The sequence below is a fragment of the Toxorhynchites rutilus genome, chromosome 1, assembly GCF_029784135.1.
Source record: "Toxorhynchites rutilus septentrionalis strain SRP chromosome 1, ASM2978413v1, whole genome shotgun sequence".
Taxonomy (NCBI): Eukaryota; Metazoa; Arthropoda; class Insecta; order Diptera; family Culicidae; genus Toxorhynchites; species Toxorhynchites rutilus.
The window spans coordinates 106,645,487-106,670,442 of NC_073744.1; the positions used below are offsets into that span (position 1 = coordinate 106,645,487).

The 24,956-nt window shown below is 41.0% G+C and overlaps 1 protein-coding gene across 3 annotated transcripts in view; it reads right to left on the reverse strand.

Annotated features, from left to right (window-relative positions):
- Positions 1-753: 753 nt before the first annotated feature.
- LOC129762332 (putative aldehyde dehydrogenase family 7 member A1 homolog) overlaps positions 754-24,956 on the reverse strand; it is a 33,442-nt gene continuing 9,239 nt past the window's right edge. For all 3 annotated transcript variants that reach the window (XM_055760515.1, XM_055760516.1, XM_055760514.1), the window contains one exon: positions 754-998. In XM_055760515.1, coding sequence (XP_055616490.1) covers positions 786-998 — 213 coding nt within the window. In that variant the 3' untranslated portion in view covers positions 754-785. The remainder of the gene's footprint in view (positions 999-24,956) is intronic.

Below are 24,956 nucleotides of genomic sequence, written 5' to 3' on the forward strand. Positions count from 1 at the left end.
GTGGCTATGTGAACACCCAAAATTTCCGTATATGGGGCTCAGAAAATCCACACGTGTTTGTTGAGAGGCCATTGCATCAGCCAAAAGTCACTGTTTGGTGCGCATTATGGTCTGGTGGAGTCATCGGGCCGTATTTCTTTGAAAATGAGGACGGCGAGACGGTAACTGTGAATGGCGAGCGCAATGGTCGCATGTTAACCGATTTTTATTTGCCAAAAATTGAAGATATGGATACGGATGACATGTGGTTTGAGCAGGACGGTTCCACGCGCCACACAACACGACCGAACATGGCCATATTGCGAACGAAATTTGAGGGACGCATTATTTCGCGTTTTGGTGATGCCAATTGGCCGTCCAGATCATCCGATTTGAACCCGCTAGACTTTTTTTTGTGGGGTTATGCGAAAGACCGTGTCTATGCCATTCGTGAAGTTATGACCGAGATTTTAATTTACATTCGGAATTTAAATTTGGAAAACCCTGTGTATAATATATATATATATATATATATATATATATATATATATATATATATATATATATATATATATATATATATATATATATATATATATATATATATATATATATATATATATATATATATATATATATATATATATATATATATATATATATATACGTAATGTGGGTAACGCGGCTTACGAAAATTTATTACAAACGAATCACGATACTTCAATAAGCAAGGCAAGTGAATCCATAATAGTCAATACACAAGATTCAAAAACATTGAGTTAATAAGGTTTATTAGTTTATAGGTTTTACTCGAAAACAATTCCTTGCGCCAATGGAAGATCCGGAGAATGATTGACAGTAATAGTAGATCGTCGAACGTATTGCTTCCAAGCATCCGAGCCAGATTCGCGACCACCACCCGTGTGCTTTTCACCACCGAAAGCACCACCTATTTCAGCACCTGATGGTGATGTATTGATATTTACGATACCGCAGTCCGATCCATTCTCTCCTATCCACTGAAAGTGAAAAAAATATTTTTTAGTTTTTTAAGAATACATAGTGTTCCTTACGTTATGAGAGAATGAGCAAAATGAGAAAATTGAACCGTTATTTGAAAAAAAAAAAAAAAGGAAATAGGTTATTCATGGATAATCTCATTTGGAGTCCGCGACAAATTTTCGTTATTAACATGAGAGGATCTTTAGTAGCTTTATTCGGGCAAACTAATGGATGTTTCTATAGCGGTATAGAATATGAATTTGACAACACATTTTGATATCTGCGTCATTATGCGTTACTTGTTTTGTATTAAGTTTCATTGCCGTTTCATTTAAACAAATGACACTATCCTGGAAATTGTGTAGATTTTTCACGAAACCATGGTTCATTCCGAGAAACTTATTGCTTTGCTTTGAAACTTATTGCGGTCTATTTAATCGGCCATCGGAACAATTATTCCAAGGATCTCGAACCACTTTTGCTCCACAGGAAAACACGCATGATCAGGAACGTCGTACAATGCGTGACGACATTCGATACACATCATAGGTCGGTTAAATCATTTTTTTTTTTCCACCAGAATGATGCCGGCCGGAACGTAACAGCTTAAACAATTGTTTAAAGCAGCTTTCATCGACTGATTTATGAATTGTAAGGATTTAGTTTATGGCAGGTAGGTAGGCCGTAGGTCAAACCGACAAACGAGTGAAACGACTTGCTTGGTTGGATGATAACTAAATTTAATCTTATTCAAACGATTTGCAGATGCATGAAAAAGTCATGGCTTCAGTCGCTTCCCCTTCAACACTCCATCCGGACGGATGGACTCTACCCTATACGTGAAACTTTGGAGTTTTGATGTTTGTCAGCGAACTTTCCACCATGCTGTCGGTTTAACAATACTTCACTGAAATCTTGGCTTCCTCATTCATCTGACGGATGAAATAGTTTTTTGTGTCCATGTGCTCTAAAAAGGTTATTAATTTTCTTGATACCAGCTGCCCGAGAACAACTAATCGTGCGTCAACGACTAATTGTTCTCGGGTTCAAAGTAATCCGTGATAGAGTTTTAACTCTTCTGCATACAAGAGTTTGCAGTAGCTTAGATTTTTTTTATATAATGATAGTCCCACCTCATTCCCCTACAAAGGTTTGAGCCGGACGAGTACGAGTAAGACATACTTATAAGAATTTACTTTTGTATTATCAATCTGAGCCATTTAAAAAGATAGAATAAAAAAAGACGGGTGGGTAATGTCGGGGACATAACCGGAGTGACGTAGGACTATACAAAGGGGACAGCTTTTGTTAAATATATATTTTAAATATATTGTTTTATTTTCTTCTCCTACGTGAATACCTACCTATCTACCTTAAAAATGGATTAGTTTACTGTTTACTCTTCATGAATATGTTGATGGTTCTGAAAAGAACCTTTGGTGTTGTGTTTTTGTTATCACTCGATATTCCCATCTTGTTCGGTTAAACCTTCCTGTTTAGCTATTGCGTTTGCCACTCGCCACAGCTTTCACAGTTGGAAAATTTCTTCCCATCCAGCTTGTGACATGTTGTTCAGTAAATTACATTTGATGCGACGTGCCGGAGAAACACTTTGCCACTCACTGAAACTAATTGTTGCCTTGATGAGCGCCGAACCGAAGCTGCTCTGTTCTTGATGCGGGTTTTCTGATTGTCGTGAGCAGCTTTGCAAGCCAACTCGAGCACTCCGACGGCCGAAACTCTATAATCGCAGTTAGGTATACTGGTGCTCCGGCACCAATCCGTTCGGCCTAGTTACCCTTGCCGAGCAATCAGTGAATGCGACCAACAGGGAACTGGAGACTTGCACGGTTCGAGTGAGACTTTGCCTTTCCCTTAACTTGTCCTCCTTTGTTACGTCCACGATGCCGATGCCGTACAACCACACGGGTTTACGGTTTGAAAGAAAATAAGATATTTTTTTGGGGTCCGCGTGTTTTATACTCTAGCGGTACACACTCACAGGATAGAGACAAATCGGCAGACTCAGCCAGAGGGGCGAGTCCAACGAGACGAACGAATGAGCGTTAAAAGGGAGCGATGGCAAAAAAATACATCACACACTGATTTTAACCTCCGACCGAGAAGGTCGATTTTTCTTTCAGCAGCTCGGAGTTTTGGCGTTTCTGGACAGCGGACTGGGACGTTCCCCCTGGCGATTTTGGAAGGAGATTTGGAGCAATAGTTTAAACGTGATAGCAGAAGGAGAGCGGGAAAAGGCAATAGCCTCTTCGATCGTGGAGAGCGGGCGCTCACCGGCTTGCCGGAAAAAGCGCGCGCTTTTTCGGCGTCACCGACGCCACGCCCCCTTTTTTCTTTCGGGCAGTGTTGCCAGTTTTTTTGTAGTGCTAGTAGTGAATCTTAATTATTAAATAAAATCTAAAAAGAAAAAAAAAACACGCATACAAACAGTGAAGTGACTGAAGCAATTATTAGATTAAGTGTAATTTGAAATTTTCTGGAAAAATACCCCTTAGTGAATATCCCCCATAAGGAATTTTAGTGGTTTTATATCCGTACCTGCTGACTATAACCTAGGTATAGTCAAGCAGAAGCATGGCTTCAAGTAGCTCCGGGCCTCCGGGAGGCCGGGCTACAAATTTGTACGAGGGTAAACCTACCCAACGTACTGCTCCAAGGTGGGCCGACCCACTGAACGGCAACCTTCAGATCCTGTTACTTCGTGCCACAGGAGAGAACGCGATCCCGACTAACCCGTTCGTCGTGAGTAAGACGATCGCCAACGCTGTAGGAAAGAAATACTACACAGCGCGACCGCAACGGGACGACAAAAAGAGGACGCAGTATATCCTTACGGCCAAGGACGAGGATATAATTTGTAAGCTCCTTTTAATCAACAAATTGATCGATGAAACCCCTATCGAAGTAATTTACCACCCTACTCTAAATCAACGTAAATGCGTTGTTACTTGCCGTGATGTAATTGACATCAAAGAATCCGAACTGGTGACAGAGCTTTCCGATCAAGGTGTGATCGATGTCAAGCGAATCACCAGGAAGGAGAATAACATTGTTATCCCAACCGCTACTCTCATTTTGACAATTCGTGGAACTGTTGTTCCCGATTTTATTAACTTCGGATTTATTCGGGCTGGGACTAGAAATTTCTATCCCAACCCAATGCAATGTTTCAAATGCTATAAATTTGGACATACGAGCAAGCGATGCAAACGCGAGAACCCGCTTTGCCGAAATTGTGGACAGGAACATCCAGAACAAAAGGATGGAATTAAAACCTGCAATGCTTCAGCATTTTGCTTGAATTGCCAAGGGGACCATTCCTCTTCGAATAGGAAATGCCCCGTATGGCAAACTGAGAACAACATCACAAAATTAAGAATCGACTATGGTATCTCCTACAAAGAGGCGAAAGAAAAATACAACGGTCAAAATAATGGACCAACTTTTGCAAGTGTTCTGCAAGACAGACTCTCCAACTTGCAAAAACCAACACCCAGCTGCAACTGCAAATGCAACTGCGCCTCGGCCGCTTCGGCCTCTTCTAGCCGCGAAAGCACTCCCCCAATTGACACTACAATCGATACTTCTATGACAGAGTCGACAACCGACAGCTCAACAACGGAATCCGAATCCGAATCAGTCATTTCAATGGACACTTCTGATGTTCCAAACAAAAATAAAAATAAACGGAAAATGGCGAAAGGATCATCTTCTGATTCAGATCAAAAATCCGAAGATGAAATCCAAAATAACAAGGACAAGAAAAGAACAAAAAACGAACAAAGAACTACACCACCAACAAATAACAACACAACACCAACAAAAAACAACAACAACAACACACATCAAACAAAAAACAACAATAACAACAACAGCAACGCACATTCAACAAAAACAACACAACAAACACTCCAAAGACTTCTACACCAAACAAAAACAACACCAATACCTCAAAGAAAGCTTCTCTTTCCAAGGGTAAAGGACCATCGAACTAATTCTCTTTGAATAGTTCAAACATACACACAATTAAGACTTAGGAATTAGAGTTAAAAACACCAACACATTCACTCCAACACAGAAATTCGGGATACAATGGAACATCAGAAGTATCCGACGAAATATTCTAGAACTGAAAATGCTTATTTCAAACTCTAATCCCACAGTCATAGCCCTTCAAGAAACTATGACTCCAAACAACTTCGATAAACACTTCATCTCAAAATATATCACATATTTCAAAGAGGGTCCCAACCCCTCAAAAAACGGAGTTGCAATCGCAATCAAAGATGGCACTCCACATGATCTTCTTCCCATTACCACTGATCTTCAGGCAGTGGTAGTGCGCATTAAACACCCCTTTCCAATCACCGTCGTTAGCATCTACATCACTAATGATTCCGATCCGAACACTCTACGCGGACAACTGGACCATCTGTTCGCCCAACTTCCCGCCCCAATCATGCTTATGGGTGATTTCAACGCCCACTCATACGCCTGGGGAGGTGCATACCTCGATCGAAAAGGATCCATCATTGAGGATTTCATATCCGACCATTCTCTTCTCCTTCTTAACAACGGCCAACACACCAGAACCCATTATTCTGGTACTACTTCAGCCATCGATCTCACTATAGTATCAGACAAACTATCTTCAAAACTTTCTTGGAACATCCACGATGATACTTGCGGAAGCGATCATTTTCCAATCTTCACCTCCTTCGGCCAAACTTCTCCAGAGTTTTCAACAAGGCCAAGATGGAAATTTGAATACGCTGACTGGGCTGGCTATCAGTTTGACATTGAAAACCGCCTCTCCGCTAAACGAGACTGGACAGCCGAGGAATTCTCCAAAGTTGTCCTAGAAGTTGCAATGGTGCACATCCCCAGAACCAGTGGCATCCCTGGCAGGAAATGTGTCCCATGGTGGTCACCTGAGCTGAAGGCAGCGATCAAAGGTCGACGTAAGGCCCTACGCAAATTAAGAAAGGCCCATCCGGACAGCCCACTGAGACCCACTCTGCTTGCAGAGTTCCAAAGGGCTCGCAAAGAAGCTAAGACTGCTATCAACACAGCCAAGCACAACAGTTGGGTTAAATTCGTCAGCGAAATTAATCCCAACGCGTCAACAAAGGAGTTATGGAGTAAGATTGGCAGGCTTCATGGAAAGAAAAGAAGCAAAGAATATAATCTTCTAATTAACGGTCAATACACCAATGACCGGAAAATCATCGCCGAGGCGTTTGGAGATTTCTTTGCTTCCGCCTCCTCCAATCAAAACTACGACCAAACCTTTCTAACCCACAAAACGGAATGCGAAAGAATTCCCATCGATTTTCATACCGATGTGGAATTTGACTTCAACAAAAACCTCTCCCTCAAAGAGCTCGATTGAGTACTGAACAAAGTCAAACAAGGATCCACAGGACCTGATGACATCAGCTACCCTATGCTTAAGAATCTACCCCATCTCGGGAAAAAAGCACTTCTGAAGCTCCTCAACAAAGTCTGGGACAGTGGAACCCTCCCCAGTTGCTGGAAAGAGGGTTTAATGATCTGTATCCCGAAACCAGACATGAACAATCATCTTCTTGACAATTTCCGCCCCATCACTCTCCTAAGTTGTGTTGGGAAAGTCTTGGAAAAAATGGTCAATCGACGCTTAACGACTTTTCTAGAGTCAAATAAGCTGATTGATCCCAGACAATTCGCATTCCGTGCGGGAAAAGGTACAGAAGATTGCCTTGTAGCAATCGAAAAAATCCTAGACGACGCATCTGAAAAATTACACCACATTGATATTGTTTCCCTGGATTTATCCAAGGCCTTCGATCGGGCATGGAGGTACCCAGTGCTGAAAAGCCTTTTCGACTGGGGGATTCGTGGGAGATTAGGTCTCTTCGTTAAAAGTTTTCTAGAAAACCGGTCTTTCAAAACCGTTATTAACAACCACCAATCTTTTCTAAAAATCCCAGAAAACGGCTTCCCACAAGGCTCAGCACTTTCACCAACCCTCTTCAACATTGCCATGCAATCTCTATTCGAGATTATCCCGGACCATATAAAGGTCATAGTATATGCAGATGACATTACTCTTATCTCTACGAGCTGCTTCGGCTTAATTCAGAGAAAGAGGCTTCAAAAAACCTTAGACTCCATCCAAAACTGGGCTCTAAAAACAGGTTTTAAAATTTCCCCGGAGAAATCCAAACACATACATATCGGAAAAGCTCTCAGAAGGAGAACCTATCTTCAGCTCAACAAAATCCCGATCCCTACAATGAGGACATTGAAAATACTAGGGGTTACTTTCGACAAGAAACTCAACTTCCTATCACATTCCCAAAAGACCAAAATAGCCACCAGAAAGAAACTGAACATCATCAAGGCTATCGCAGGCAACCTAGCCTCTGGTCATAGAAAGACGCTGCTAAATGTTGTAAATGTTTGGTTGGTCCCACAAATCCTTTACGGAATAGGCACCTTCAGCCGTGGAGGGGACAGGGTGTTAAACACCATTCAACCAATTTACAATAAAGCAATTCGGCTCGCAATTGGCGCTTTTCCCACCAGTCCTACTCTTGCTGTAATGGCAGAAAGTGGGCAACTTCCCTTCACCCACCTGGTAACAAAAGCCATCACCAATAAAGCCATCCGTCACTTTTCACTCCCCGAAAACGACCACAATGTCCCATTAATACATAGGGCTAAAACATGGTTCAAAAATCTCACGAACAAAGATCTTCCCGATATATGTGAACGTTCATCTGCGACGGGAAGAAATTGGAACGTCAAACCGCCGAACATTAACCTTGAACTTCTCAAGGCAGTTCGGGCGGGAGACCCTTCTCCAAAAGTCAAAGCCTGCTTCAATAACCTCGTTGCATCCAATTTTCAAATCAACCACCAGGTATACACAGATGGTTCAGTCAGTGCCGATGGAGTTGGATGTGGAATCTTTGAGAGTAGATACACTGGTAGCTTTTCTCTTCCACCGCAATGCTCCATCTTCAGTGCGGAAGCTTTCGCCCTTTTAATAGCTACCCAAGAATGCACCCATGAGTTTCTTCCTACCACAATATTCTCAGACTCAGCTAGCTGTCTCCACGATCTTCTAAGTGGAAACAGCAAACACCCATGGATTAAGCAAACAGAAGAGGCTGCTTCAAATAAAAACATCTCCTTCTGCTGGGTTCCTGGTCACTCAGGAATCCGCGGAAACACAGCCGCCGACATACTGGCCGGCAAGGGCAGCAAAATAGAACCCCCAGACATGCCCTGTCCTCCATCTGACATTGTCCACTGGGTAAAACAGCAAGTCCGTGAAAGTTGGGACATAGGTTGGATAAACAGCCGTCCCACTCATCTTCATAAAATCAAAAATTCCACTCTCCCTTGGGAGGACCGTCTCAATAGTAGGGAAAGGCAAGTCCTTACCCGTCTTCGAATTGGGCACACTAACTTCACCCACTCACACTTGTTCTGCAGAGCCGAAAAACCCCAATGTGCTTGCAACGAAGCTCCGGTTTCCGTTAGCCATCTTTTACTTGAATGTCAACATACCAAAGATGCTCGAGTCCGACACAACATAGGTCAGAGTCTCCGAGATATCCTCAGTAGAGACGAGACCCAAGAAACCAATTTAATTGCGTTTCTGAAAGAAACCGACTTCTTTGGTAAAATCTAAACCGAAATACTAAATACCTTGGAAATTGCTTATTAAAGTTCGCCACTTCACAGTCATGTATGCGTGTTTATGTGTGTATACACATGTATGTACGGGTCGGAAGGAAGGTTTTCATACATGTATATACACGCATTCAATAATAATAAATAACAAATAATATAATATATACTTTCATACCCACATCTATCTTCTATCCATTACATTATACTTTAATCAACTTCCTATTCCTACAGCCACACTCACCAAGGAGGATAAATTCATTAAATAAACCTCTCCATTTTTCAGCTATACTATATACCATTAAATTCAAAACCACTATATTTTATTATCTATTCAAACTGTATTTCATTTCATTTCACCCCACCCCACACCCACTCCTCCCCTCTTTCCTTCCCATACCACTCCCACCCCCTCCCACTCCACTAATCCCACCCAAATCCTTTCCACTCCTTTCCTTCCTATCCACCTGAGAAGGGCCTTTTTGTTTTTTTGGCTTTGGAGCACGCCTTTCGCTGGATCACTTGTGCTTCGTTACTGCTTTGGTCCTCGGATCAGTAAATTTTTACTTTTCTTTACAGCATATATTAAATATCTTATGAAGCATAGGATCCCTTCCTACCTTCTTCTTTAACCGAGAGTCGAGCGGACAGGTCTGATGAGTGATTTTGTTGGTTTCCCTTTCGCCAGTCCCCTCTGGGCTGGTTTTATTGTGGCTCTTCACTGGGCTAGAGGCGAATGAACTGCAAAGTTTAAAGCCTCTTAAAAACAAAGAAACAAACAACAAAAATACATTCATTACGATTTGTTCGCTCGTTGGATTCACATGCAGGCAAAAAAGGGTCCTTTTCAGGATCACAAAATTATATTCAATCTAAAGAGTTTATTGTTTTGTTATCACTCGATATCCCCATCTTGTTCGGCTAAACCTTGCTGTTTAGCGATTGCATTTGCCACTCGCCACAGCTTTCACAGTTGGAAAATTTCTTCCCATCCAGCTTGTGACATATTTTACAGTAAATTACATTTAATGGCACGTCGCATTACCACCACTCAGTATCGGATTGGAGGTAATTTTAACCTGTAATTGAACATTTGCGATGACAGTGGTACAGTGTCGACCTTCAATGTGGGGTCATAATTTGGACCCCGAACTCTATGTTTACAAAAATGTCCAACTAAATATGTCGCATTACTGGTCCGACCAATTAGCTAAATGTCGAGATAAGTGTAAATTACTGTACTTTCAGCAATTTAGCAATTTAAGCATTGGTGAAAATCAATAAGCTCAGAACAACTGCCAAATTCACATACTCATCATATCCTGGCAAACAAATTATGAAAAAATCAATTTGTGTTTTATTATTATTTTGGATATTGTTTTAGAAAGCATTGAACTGTATTTCCTAAACTCTTTGTTGGAAGGTTTAATGGCCCTGAAAAGCGCCTTGTTTTATGGAATGGTTCAAATTTAGAAAACTTAGTACTCGTGGTTTTGAAAAAAACCATTTCGAACGCCCTCGATGCCGCCTTGTTCTGGATTTGCCACCAAAGCAGTGTGTATAAAGAACAAACTTTTTTCTTCTGCTACCTGATGCCATTTTGCGATTGCGTTTGCCACTCGCCACTCGCTGCAACTGCCTGTTGTCTTGATGTCCACCGAACCGAATGTGTTCTGTTCCGAATGCGGGTTTTCTTATCGTCGCGAGCAGCTTTACCAGCTAACTCAATCACTTCGGCGGCCGAAACTATATAACGCCGGCTAGGTGGACTGGTGCACTGGTACTAACGCGCTCGGCCTAGCTACCCTTGCGGGGAACTCCAGATCAACACGGTTCGAGCCGGATTTTGCCTTTCCCTTCACTTTTCCTCCTTTGTCATGTCCAGACATGGCTGCTTGGGTTGGTTTGTTGATGTGTTGTGATGCGAACCGATGTGGTGTACGGTTTGAATGAGAATGATCGTTACGGCAGCGGAGCGGGGATTTTTAAGCTGACTGGCTGGCTCGAGAATTACGCATGTGTGAGACTGCGACCAATGTTTCGTTCATTTTTTTCTTTTTCTTTTCCAATCGTGGTTCATTCTATTTCGCTGCTGCTCTGGTTGCCCGTTTTGGTCGGTTCGATTTGAGGAGCACAAAATGGACCAATCAAAAATGGGCACATAGTGCATTTTGACAATGCTTGATATTTCACAATTATTCAATTATTTATCTCAAGAAAAATTAAATGTTATTCGTTATGATAGATGCGTAGATATATTTCCTATCAATTGATGCAAAAACCTTTGCGATCTATTGAGAAATGCTCGAGCTATAAGCGTTCCAAATCTTGCATTTTTTCCTACTTGTTCAGTGCCTAGATTTCCATTTCACCCCCTATATCTTCCGGTTAGACGTAGTCCTACGTCAAAAACGAACTGGTTGTGCTACAGACAGACTCTAAATTTGATGAGCTTTATAAGGCAGCACGCGAGCTTTCTTATTCCACGGCATGTCAAGAAAATTTCCAACCCGAAAAAATCCTTGACCGATCGGGAATTGAACCCAATACCTATGTCGGTATTAACCGTGAATTTACGAGAGAATTCTCGCTTTACTAGATTCTCTATAACGGTCTGCTAATGCGATCGTTTCCGAGTCCAGACAGGCTGAGCGTCCCCAAGCCTAATTCGAGCCAACACTTGAAGCCCTTCATATTCTAAAGATAACATTCCCACTGGAATTCGCAATCAGATCTGCCGCACTCAGAAAAATCTCGTTTTAACCATTTATTTAACAAATTAATTTAGGAGCATTCCGATTGGTCTATCACCAGCTACATTTCGGTTTTCACATCAAATCCTTCGAAATGATGTTAGCTTATTTCAAAACAGATAATTCGAAAACTAATATGCCCTTCATAACTTGGGTTATACACATGTCCGTTGGAATTCGCAATCTGCCCCAACTCAGAAAAATCTCGTTATAACCTGAGAGAGAGGAGCCAGCTCGCGTTTGTTGTGATCGCCCTTATGTCAGCGCGAACCAGTCACGGTGAACCAAGGGGAAGTATTGGAATATGTAGAAAATTTTAACATGATATTTTTTCGCAAGACATTTTATAAGAAAATAATGTTGACGTCGGACTACATCTTTCATTTCTATACCGGGGTGTAAGTTCAAAGCTTCGAGAACGAGAGTGTTACATTGGAGAAACAGAATTTTGAGCAATAATACCTGCCGGTTGAAAGAAATGGTATGATAACCGCTTCATTCGAAAGAAAAAATATCTACGTGTTATATGTGTGTTACTTATTGATCCAAAAATTTGTTTCCAAAGCTCAAAAATTGCTTTGAAAGCAAGCTATTGAAATCACAAAAATCTGTATATAAGCAGGTAGCAGCTCCGAAATCCTGATGAATGTAGTCACCACCAAGAGCATGTTTGTGCAAATGAAGGGCACTGGAGCATCGTGTACGTTCAAGCAAGGCCAAAAAGGAGTCCACCGAAGAGAAGAATAGTATCGCTAAGAAGGCGACCAAGAAAGCGTCAGCATCGAGCTGGTGTGGCTGCCCGGAAGCAAAAGTCAAACAAATCCTCGAGCATCGCTGCATACAAGCCGAAGCCATAGAAATCAGAAGCAGCTTCGTTAAAAACTACCGTCGCCACACATAACGCACAACACGAGAGTGTTTTCAGCAAATCAAATCCAGTTCTTTTCAGAAAGAGTATATCAAATACTGCGCTCAAATACATTCTTTTCGTAATTTCTTCGATCAAGTGCGATCAACGTAAAATTACATCTTTCGAGAACTTATAAGGGGTACAATGAATCTTGAGAAAAACAAACGGGAAGTGGGTATTGTGAGGAAGGGCAGAGTGCTTATTAAGAATGCAGACACAGCATCATTTTGATGGAACCTATTCTTATTTCCATCGGACACAAACAAAATTCCCTCAAAATGAACCTGGGAGAAATCAATGTTGACTCTTTTCATTGGGAGATTAGCGCTTATTTTGTATATTCCACATACGCTGCATATTCAAATTGTATCGGAGAATATACAATTATGGCTCACATTGCAAAAATCGATTCACCGAGCTTGCAGCAATAAATCAAACTGGAACCAGTTAAAGAATGAAAGAATTCACGAAAATTGAATGAACGATCGGAAAAAGTCACAAATGAGCGCAAAACACCCATTAATTCACACAAGAACTCCACCGGTAAGCAAATCATAAAAATCAGTTTACTTCTTATTTCGGATATTTTTTAGAAATCATCGAAATAGTTCTTTTAGACAACTATATCGGAATTATCAAAAGTAAAAAAAAAACTTGTTCGAATGAGCCGATGCTGCTGGAAGTCATGATGTGGGCTGACCTGGTACATATTTTATTATTTCCTGATCATGTAAGTGCTCAAATTTTTATCCCCCATATATTCCTGTTAGGCGTAGTCCTAAGTCAAAAATAAAATCGCGGATAAAAACGCACAAATGATCTCACAAACAAAAGTTCACGTCAAGTTTCAACACTTTTCTTATAAATGAATGACAACAACTTGCTTGATTGAAATTGTCCGATTTGAATTTTCTTGATGAGAATTCGTAAAAAGAATAAGAAGAAAACAAACTATCTGTCATTCAGCTGGCTCCTCTCTCTCAGGTTATAACCATCTATTTAACAAATGTGTTTACAAGTATTTCGGTAGGGCTATCCCCAGCTCGCTCCACTTCCAATTTGTAATCTCTTGTAATGAGGATCATCCTAAATTGTACATGGCGTTTACGCGCGCGAGGCTCAAGCTATTGTAGACTTCACTTCGCATTTTTTTTAAAATCTAATATCAACAATCTTGCTATCTAACAAACTGAAAACAAACTAAATACCATCATTATTATTGTCGTTAGACAAAAAGAAAGATCAGAAAACATTCAACATAAAAAGACAATATATCCATCATAACTTCGTCAACATGCATACATTTATACTAACGTTAACTAACAAACATTTCACAAATCCGGATAATTCTTCAAAAATTCTTTACATATGTTTCGGAATATTCTGAGGCTTGTTGCTGTCTTTCCTTCATTTGGCAGTGAGTTGTAAAGCTTATAACCTTTGAAAAAATAGAATTTTGGGTACAGGACAACCGGAAGTTCAGAGTTCTTAGGTCACTTGCCTTGTGTTATACTGGTGTATATCTCTCCCATGAGTTATTGTGTTTCGTAAATAATTTGGTGTCAAACTGTTGGTCATTTTGAATATTAATGTGAGCGTGCAGTATTTAATATGCTGGCCGACTGACATCCATTGTAGGCATTCTAACATAAATCTTCGTGGAGTTCGTCTATCGCATCTCAATATCAAGCGCATGGCTTTGTTCTGTAAAATTGACATCCGTTGCAATTGTCTCTTGTTTGCTAGGAACAACACAGATGCACAATAGAATAGCTTAGATGATCACACACATAGTGTTTATAAACGAGTGAAGATGGAATGTTCTAGTTGACTATCCTAAGGAACTCCGGACAGTAGGAGAAATGCTTTGGATGTAGCATCGGAAAACGAGGCGGATCAACTATGTGGTAACAAGATCGTGCGGAATTTTGTTAAACGCAGCGGAAAAGTCTTTGTACATGGCATCAACTCGTTGACACTTCTCTATGGAACCAACCAGAGTGTTAGTGAAGGTTATAAGATTGGTGATTGTTGGAAAAAGTCGCTATTCCGGTTTGATAACGTGTATTGTCAGTCGTTAAAAAATCCCTAGAACAACAATGACAGGTTACATAAATTTACACCATTGATTACATGATACATTTTGGGAGCCCACCCCGAAGATCTTATAATGTTGTATCGAACAACTATTCTCTCAGTGATGGAGTATGGCAGTTTCTGTTTTCAATCAGCTGCCAAAACACACCTCATTAAACTCGAGCGAATTCAGTATCTTTGTCTCCGTATTGCGTTGGGATGTATGCCCTCAACGCATACCATGAGTCTCGAGGTTTTGGCAGGCGTACTCCCACTAAAAGATCGCTTCAATTTATTATCTCTTCGGTTCCTCATCCGGTGTAAGGTTATGAACCCATTGGTGATCGGAAATTTTGAGCAACTGATCGAGCTAAATTTTCACTCTGGATTCATGAGTTCATATCATGAATTCATCTCCATGCAGGTTGTTCCTTCTTCGTATATTCCCAACCGTGTTTGTTTTCCTGACTACATCAATTCCTCTGTACATTTTGATCTGTTCATGAAGGAGAAAATTCATGGAATTCCAGATTATCTTCTATCGGGGATCGTTCCTACGATCTTTAATGCAAAGTATGGGCGTATCAATTGCGATAATATGTACTTTACTGATGGGTCCTCTATGAATGAGTCCACAGGATTTGGAGTGTTCAACGTATTTTTTAGCACCTCACACAGTCTTCAGTATCCTTGCTCAGTGTATATTGCTGAATTGGCAGCAATACACTGGGCGCTGGACAGCGTCGCCTCACGACCTGTTGAACACTATTACATTGTAACGGATAGTCTTAGCTCTGTCGAAGCTATCCGTTCAGTGAGGCCGGAAAAGCACTCGCCGTATTTCCTTGAGAGAATACGAGAAGTTTTGAGTGCTTTAACCAGACGCTGTTATGTCATTACCTTTGTCTGGGTCCCTTCTCATTGCTCAATTCCGGGTAATGAGAGGGCTGACTCATTAGCAAAGGTAGGTGCGATTGAAGGCGATATTTATCAGCGTCAAATCGCCTTCAATGAATTTTATTCTTTAGTCCGTAAAAATACCATCGCTAATTGGCAACGCAAATGGAACGAAGATGAATTGGGCCGGTGGCTCCACTCAATTATCCCTAAGGTTAGCTTCAAACCATGGTTCAAAAGTCTGGACTTGAGTCGAGACTTTATTCGCACCTTCTCCCGACTCATGTCCAATCACTGTTCGTTAGACGCGCTACTCTTTCGTATTAATCTTGCCGACAGCAATCTTTGTGTTTGTGGCCACGGTTACCACGACATCGAGCACGTTGTTTGGTCGTGCAAGTTGTATCTTGTCGCCAGATCGAATTTAGAAAACTCCCTCAGGGCTAGAGGAAGACAGCCCAATGTGCCGGTGAGAGATGTGTTGGCTCGGTTAGACCTTGATTACATGTCCCAAATCTATATTTTCCTTAAAGCTATCGATGTTCGTGTGTGATTATCCTTATATCCTTATATCCTTTGCGTGCAATTGGTCCCCTTGCTACAAACAGTAGAATAAGTTGAAATGTAAATACACAATAGATATACGAATATATTTAAGAATTGAGTGTGTGAGATTATCATTATTGTAACAATTTCCTTATATCCCATCCTTTTCCTGAACAAATATGTCACCCTACTAAACTCGAGTAGACCGCGAGTAATCGGTTTTCTACCTTACTTACCTTAGATTTAGAAAATGTTTATGTATAGTAATAAAAATATAATTAAGAATTCGGCTCCTTTAAACTTATGTAACTGAGCCTGTAAAAATAAACGAATTTAATAAAAAAAAACATGATACATTTTCGTCATTACACATTCTATATAATCATTACGTTATTATTTCACATAAAAAAGGTGAGTATTCTAAATCTTTCAGGTTCTACTGCACAATTATGATGGTAAGTATTAATTTCACTGACATAAAATCTCACTTTCTTTCTTTTCAGGTATGTTTGGTTCTATCTCTTCTATTCCAGGTAATTGCAACGAAACTACTCACGTTTAGTCTTCTGCTACAATTTCCTACTAATGCAGTCTAGTCCTATTTATGATTTCAACTATAAATGATACGTATACGCATTAGAATATTTAAAGGGCAAATTTCAAGACTTTTACCTTCGTAATTCGTTCTAAAGGCAATCAGTTTGTTCAATGCATCGACTTCGACTCACAAAATGTTTTATTTACTCTTGTTTGTTTGTATATACTTATGCTAATGACAGTTCGCGACGCCAAGGTGATAGAGTGAGGTTCGACACAATCCGCAGAGATGTGACAGTGATGGTGGACCGAAACTACTAGTCGGACTGCTGGGTACATCTTATGGTGCAGTAAACATTCTAGGGCTTCCCCCAAACAGTTCAATATTGAGATTGGTTAGTAAATTTTCACGCTATGAATGTTCTCAGGCTCAGGAAAGACGTAGACAAGAAATGATACAATGAAGACAGACGTTCCGGGGGTGGTCAATGTTGCCGCATAATTATTTATGAAAGGAAGTGGAATTCAATCCGGATCTGAACCATGAGGCGAGAACAGAGCAGAAAGCTTAGAGAAAATCGTCATGGTCGAAGGCGACTTTTTGCAGACGAATATTGAAGTTAGGTATGTTTTCGATGTATTGCTGCGGCGCTGAAACCTGATCATCTTCGCAAACTGTTCGAAGTGACCTGTCCAATTTTATTACTAAACGTCGCATTTTCGCCATCAATCACTCGTCTTGTCCGTCTTAGCACATGTGACATCGAATTATTTAGAAAAATTGTGTTAAAATTTGAAACTTATAGAATCCAAATTCACTGTCCATTATATAGCAGGGGACGTAGTAGACGTATCTGAATTTTTTTGACAGCCAAATATTTGGGAAACCTGTATTTTTCGACATTGAAAATTTCACGTTGATATGTTTGTGCAACATGAAAACCGAGAGAGGGAGTTTGATGTTGGACACTAAGATCGCGAAATCGCTGAATGTGGCTAAATCGACCGTGTATGATGTGCTGAAACGATTCCGTGAATGTACAACTGTTGTTTGAATGGATCAGAGACCGCGTCGTAGTAGAACTTACGATCGGAAGCTGAGGAAATTAAGGAAAATTAAGGCAAACCCGGGGCTCTCTGTACAGCAAGGTGTTGACGAAGTACGAAGAATTTGTCAAAAAACACCATTCCTCTTTGCTTGCTTGCTGCGGGACATCTTCAACGAGGGAATTTCAACTGGTCGATTTCCTGGCTGTTTGAAAATGGCACGAGTTATTCCGATTAATAAAGAGGGGAGCAGATCTTATGTCAACAACTATCGCCCAATATCAGTCTTGTCAGTTTTGAGCAAAACACTTGAACAGTTACTTGCGATCAGACTCATTCAGTTTCTTAAACAACAAGACGTACTATATAGCTGTCAATACGAATTCAGAAGCGGCACAAGTACCTGGACAGCAGCTTGTGAATTCACGCGTAACTTTTGAAAAGGTCCTAAGTAACAAAAGTAAACAAATCGAGTTAATGGATGCATACTATTGGTGCTCAATCATTGAATGCAATGCAAAACAACAAAGACGGCGCCAGTGGTTGTATGGTTAGCGTAACAGCCTCACAATCCGATCGGCCTGGGTTCAATCCCAGCTGGCGTCGTTGGGATTTTCTGAGGCGAAAAATCTCTGGTTACGTCTTCCTTCGGAGCGGAAGTAAAAGAAGTTGGCCCGGCTCATGAGTTGTTGAGTCTGATAGGTAGGAACAGGTGGAGTCGCCTCCCTGATGTCGGTGATTGGCACTAAAGTGGCGGAAATAGGCCGACGAAAAATAAGCGAAGATAAAAAAAAAAAAAAATGCAAAACAACCGTTCTATCCTTTTCACCTCTTTATTACCAATACAAAAAATGTCCATTGTACAGATTCGAATTTTAAGCACTCGACTATTACTTCGGACGCCACTTTCCTCTGACGCTCGATACGTCCGAAGTAACAAAGCAATCAAAACAACACGAAGTCGCACTTCGGACATTTTGAGTTTTTGTTATTTTCGGGTGTTGATATCGTTTTTAGTGCAATTCAATGAGTTATAACAATAATGATCTGCTTTTAGCACAAAACGCAAGTATTTGGAGCGTTGTTCAGTAGTTATTTGTAAATTGTCATCGTACAACGTAATTCGTCCAATGTACGAAGCGGTCAGTCAAAACGTCCAATATAACATTTTTCGCTCGGAGGTTTCAATATCAAACTAAAATCACATATCAACAGTTACGATTGGTTTTGTGGAGTTATTATTGACTGCTAGTGGTAAAAGTAGTGATGAAGATCGATTCCTTTTGAAACAATTCGCGGAACAATGTTCCGATCTTCAACTTTGTTTTTCTCGAGTTGATGTGAATGTTACATAGGACCTTTTCAAAAATTACGCGAGAATTAGTCATTGAGATGTATGATGCGATGGATACAAGGAAAATCGAAGTTGTTTTGTTCCTGGTTCCTTCGATACAATCGATAATAAAATTCTTTTACTCAAAATGGAATGTTTGGGAGTGAGAGGAGTAGCAAATGATCTAATAAGAAGCTATCTGACAGACAGAACGCAATGCGTTTATGTCAACGGAGTTCCGTTCGCTACACTACGGTAGGAGTGTACGCAAAACGCAAAATCTTTCACTCAATCTTGCAAAAACCAAATATATGTTGATAGTTTCAAGTATCTTGGTTTGGTATTAGACTCCCGGCTACTTTGGAATGAGCACATCAATTCGCTTCAACGTGATTTAAGCGCAATTTGTGGAATTTTGTGGAAAGTGTCTAAATTCCTGCCGACCAAGCCATTGATTGATATGTGTTAGAATATAAATAAATAAGCTGTGGTTTATCTGGAAATTATCTGTGCTCCCTTTTGTCACTACTACCAGTATGTAGCTAAACGCAGTTAGCGTTACTTTTGACGTAGGACTACGTCTAACCGGAAGATATAGGGGGTGAAATGGAAATCTAGGCACTGAACAAGTAGGAAAAAATGCAAGATTTGGAACGCTTATTACTCGAGCATTTCTCAATAGATCGCAAAGGTTTTTGCATCAATTGATAGGAAATATATCTACGCATCTATCATAACGAATAACATTTCATTTTTCTTGAGATAAATAATTGAATAATTGTGAAATATCAAGCATTGTCAAAATGCACTATGTGCCCATTTTTGATTGGTCCATTTTGTGCTCCTCAAATCGTACCGACCAAAACGGGCAGCCAGAGCAGCAGCGAAATAGAATGAAGCACGATTGGAAAGGAAAAAGAAAAAAAAGAACAAAACATTGGTCGCAGTCTCACACATGCGTAATTCTCGAGCCAGCCAGTCAGCTTAAAAATCCCCGCTCCGCTGCCGTAACGATCATTCTCATTCAAACCGTACACCACATCGGTTCGCATCACAACACATCAACAAACCAACCCAACCCTGGACATGGTAAAGGAGGAAAAGTGAAGGGAAAGGCAAAATCCCGCTCGAACCGTGTTGATCTGGAGTTCCCCGCAAGGGTAGCTAGGCCGAGCGCGTTAGTACCAGTGTACCAGTCCACCTAGTCGGCGTTATATAGTTTCGGCCGCCGAAGTGATCGAGTTAGCTGGCAAAGCTGCTCGCGACGATAAGAAAACCCGCATTCGGAACAGAACACATTCGGTTCGGTGGACATCAAGACAACAGGCAGTTGCAGCGAGTGGCGAGTGGCAAACGCAATCGCAAAACGGCATCAGGTAGCAGAAGAAAAAAGTTTGTTCTTTATACAAACTGCTTTGGTGGCAAATCCAGAACAAGGCGGCATCGAGGGCGTTCGAAATGGTTTTTTTCAAAACCACGAGTACAAAGTTTTCTAAATTGGAACCATTCCATAAAACAAGGCGCTTTTCAGGGCCATTAAACCTTCCAAAAAAGAGTTTAGGAAATACAGTTCAATGCTTTCTAAAACATTATCCGAAATAATAATAAAACATAAATTGATTTTTTCTTAATTTGTTTGCCAGGATCTGATGAGTATGTGAATTTGGCAGTTGTTCTGAGCTTATTGATAGTTGGGGACTTTCCTGATTATTCAATTTTCACCAATTCTTAAATTGTTTCCAGATTGAAAGTACAGTAATTTACAATTAGTTCGACATTTAGCTAATTGGACGGACATGTAATGCGACTTATTTAGTTGGACATTTGTGAACATAGAGATCCAAATTATGACCCCACATTGAAAGTCGACACTGTCCACTGTCATCGCAAATGTTCCATTACAGGTTAAAATCGCCTCCAATGCGACACTGAGTGGCGCTTCGGCACGTCGCATTGAATGTAATTTACTGTACAACATGTCACAAAGCTGGATGGGAAGAAATTTTCCAACTGTGAAAGCTGTGGCGAGTGGCAACAAATCGCTAAACAGGAAGGTTTAGCCGAACAAGATGGGGATATCGAGTGATAACAAAACAATAAACTCTTTAGATTGAAGATAATTTTGTGATCCTGAAAGGACCCTTTTTAGCCTGCATGTGAATCCAACGAGCGAACAAATCGTAATGAATGTATTTTTTTGCAATCGCTCCCTTTTAACGCTCATTCGTTCGTCTCGTTGGACTCTGGCTGAGTCTGCCGATTTGTCTCTATCCTGTGAGTGTGTACCGCTAGAGTATAAAACACGCGGACCCCAAAAAAATATCTTATTTTCTTTCAAACCGTAAACCCGTGTGGTTGTACGGCATCGGCATCGTGGACGTAACAAAGGAGGACAAGTTAAGGAAAGGCAAAGTCTCACTCGAACCGTGCAGGTCTCCAGTTCCCTATTGGTCGCATTCACTGATTGCTCCTCAAGGGTAACTAGGCCGAACGGATTGGTGCCGGAGCACCAGTATACCTAACAGCGATTATAGAGTTTTGGCCGTCGGAGTGCTCGAGTTGGCTTGCAAAGCTGCTCACGACAATCAGAAAACCCGCATCAAGAACAGAGCAGCTTCGGTTCGGCGCTCATCAAGGCAACAATTAGTTTCAGTGAGTGGCAAAGTGTTTCTCCGGCACGTCGCATTAAATGTAATTTACTGAACAATATGTCACAAGCTGGATGGGAATAAATTTTCCAACTGTGAAAGCTGTGGCGAGTGGCAAACGCAATAGCTAAACAGGAAGGTGTGTGGCATATGAAATGTATTTGTCAATAGGGCTTAAATTGGGGCTTAACCTGTTATCCCAAATGACAGGTTGCTACTATTATTCACCACCACAAGCGTAACAGTTAATAGCTTTTAGAGGGCTAACGCTTCAATGCACTCACACACATATGTATGAACCGAATGTTCTCTCTTCCATATATCATTCGCCCACTCTTCAATAGACGCTCCTCAGGGTAAGTTGCACATTTGGCGATCCTGCCACTCGTTTTAAAACGAGCCGAATGGAATATTCCATGCAAAGGTTTATTCAGTTTCAAATTAAGAAGCTACGCAAAAAGCAAGCGGATTGGGACAACCGCATCGCTCATGCATTTCGGATACAAAGGACTAGGAAAATGCTTAAATCGTTGAAAACGACGCCATTGACATGAGCGAAACTGCAAACCTGCAATCATTTGAAAAAGCCGCCATTACTGCAAATATGCTGCAATCGCTTCGAAACTATGCCATTTTAAAGTCTGCAAAATCTGCTACATGACTGCAAATCTGCTGCAATCGTCGCTATTCTGAAAAAAACTGCAAATATCCGCTGGGTAACTATCGAAAAAATAAAAGCTGCAAATCTGCTGCGATCGTTTCTAAACGACGCTATTCATAAATACTGCAAAATCCGCTGAGTATCTGCAAATCTGCTAAGATCATTTCGAAACGATGCTTTAAAAAAAATACAAAACCACCCTTTCGCTGCAATCGTTTCAAAACGACGCTATTGTAAAGCATTACAATACGAATCTCATATAACTTTCGCGAATTGAGACAACCACTTAATTAATCTAAAAGAAAAATTATACTGCAATCACTTGGCTTTTATGAAGCGCATGCCATCACGTAAGAACGCCAATAAATCATTAGTCACTATAACTCAATAAGCTCCCACGATCAATGCAAATAGTACTTGTATTGATTGATTCATCGCTGCCTCATAACGAATATTAAATATGTTGCAAATGGCACACAAATTCGTAATCTCTACAATAATATATCCAACAATCTTGAAGCAATAAAAAAAAGACGGAAAGTACGTTTCATGAGACCATGACCAAGACCGTAAGAATCGCCAAAATCTGACCGATAACAAGCTGACGCGTGAAGCAAACCTTAGCGGCATCGATGGAGGTGCATGTTACAGCAGTGAATGTTCATCGATGATAGAGTCCAAGAAGGAAACCAGCACTACCCAAATGCGCTGGACACAGAAACTATGTCTAAAGTACTGATATTCCCAAACAAACCCAAACATCGAATACAAAAGAAACTTAAACAAGCCATGAGGCAAGCTACTGAGCACAAAAAAACAAAAGGGGATATAGCAGCATAAGCCAACAATTGATGTAAATCAAGAAGGATCCTGTCGATCTTTCAATGGCTATCGTTCTTCACCGTTTCCAGAGCCAATCTTCCACAGTCGATAAGTTCCGAAGCTAGAAGCTGGAACTCTCGTCACGAGCACTCGAGAGTCCAGTATTCATACACGACCGTACGTCCGAAACGTATCAAGCCATTCCCCGAAGATGTCCGACCGAAAGAAATGTCGGCTAAATGTTTCGACTTCATCGAAAACTTCAATGTTGCGGCATAGTAACTTAATGCAAACGATCCTGTTAACTCGGTGAATTTGCTATACCTATTGCTTGGGCAAGCCTGAGTGATCCGTACTGCCATGCAGTTTTCGTGAATAAAATCGGGAACCATTAGCGTTCCATGAAGGGCATAGCTGCCAAACATCAACCATGCCAGATGCAGACATTGTTCAGCTAGCATACTAGTATTTCAACGAGCACTGGTGGTACATAGTGCTCTTACAACGACAGATACTCATAAAATAATCGAGAGTTTGACAGATGAAGCCAGTTTCATCTTTCCTTATTTCATATTTTTTTCTGCGGTAAATGCAATGATAATGATAATTGCGATTAAAATTTGCTTTGTTTTTGGAGAGAGGGGGTGATGTGTGGCATATGAAATGTATTTGTCAATAGGGCTTAAATTGGGGCTTAACCTGTTATCCCAAATGACAGGTTGCTACTATTATTCACCACCACAAGCGTAACAGTTAATAGCTTTTAGAGGGCTAACGCTTCAATGCACTCACACACATATGTATGAACCGAATGTTCTCTCTTCCATATATCATTCGCCCACTCTTCAATAGACGCTCCTCAGGGTAAGTTGCACAGAAGGTTTAACCGAAGAAGATGGGAATATCAAGTGATAACAAAAACACAACACCAAAGGTTTTTTTCAGAACCATCAACATATTCATAAAGAGTAAACAGTAAACTAATCCATTTTTCAGGTAGATAGTCAGGTATTCACGTAGGAGAAGAAAATAAAACAATATATTTAAAATATATATTTAACAAAAGCTGTCCCCTTTGTATAGTCCTACGTCACTCCGGTTATGTCCCCGACATTACCCACCCGACTTTTTTCACTTTTCAATAAACGGTTAAACGATACAGACGCTTTTCTATTCTTCTCTGCGCGTTGTTTCTCTCCAATAGGTTATGGGCCTATTCGCGAACGTTCTATCGAGGTAAAAAGTTTTTCTGTCGTTTTTTTTCGCGATAATCGCGTATAAAAATGCAAGGTGGAAGTGGCAGTGATGCTGTTGCAGCTGGAAGTGGGATAGTCCACAATATTTCAAATCTTCCGGGAATCGCGCGACTCAAGGGACGCGAAAACTGGCCGACGTGGAAGTTTGCGATGCAAACGTACCTGGAGCTGGATGACCTGTGGGGCGTGGTGAAACCGGAGAGGAATGCGGACGGAACCTACAAAGCTGTCGATGCTGCTGCGGATCGTCGAGCGAGAGCGAAAATAATTTTGCTGCTGGAGCCGGAAAATTATGTGCATGTAAAGGAGGCACAAACGGCGAGAACTGTGTGGGAAAAGTTAGAGCATGCTTTCGAAGACACAGAATTGACGCGGCGAGTCGGACTCTTGCACAGACTAGTGAAGACCGAGCTGTCTTCCTGCTCGTCGATGGATGATTATGTTAATCGAATCATGTCTGCCGCGCATCAGTTAAATGGAATTAACTTCCCGATATCCGATGAATGGGTGGGAACGTTATTGCTAGCGGGGCTACCGGAAGAATATCGCCCAATGATAATGGCGCTCGAAAATTCTGGAATTGCGATCACTGGAGACGCAATTAAGACTAAATTGTTGCAGGAGGTGAAATTCTCTGCTGAAGATACCGCGCTTGCTGCGAATCGACGAACAAGAGCAGCGGTGAGTGAGGTTAATTACAAAACGAAGCTTGAACCAAGAAGTGATCCCCCGAAAGGGCCGAAATGTCGGAAATGCCATAAATTTGGCCACATTGCCCGCGACTG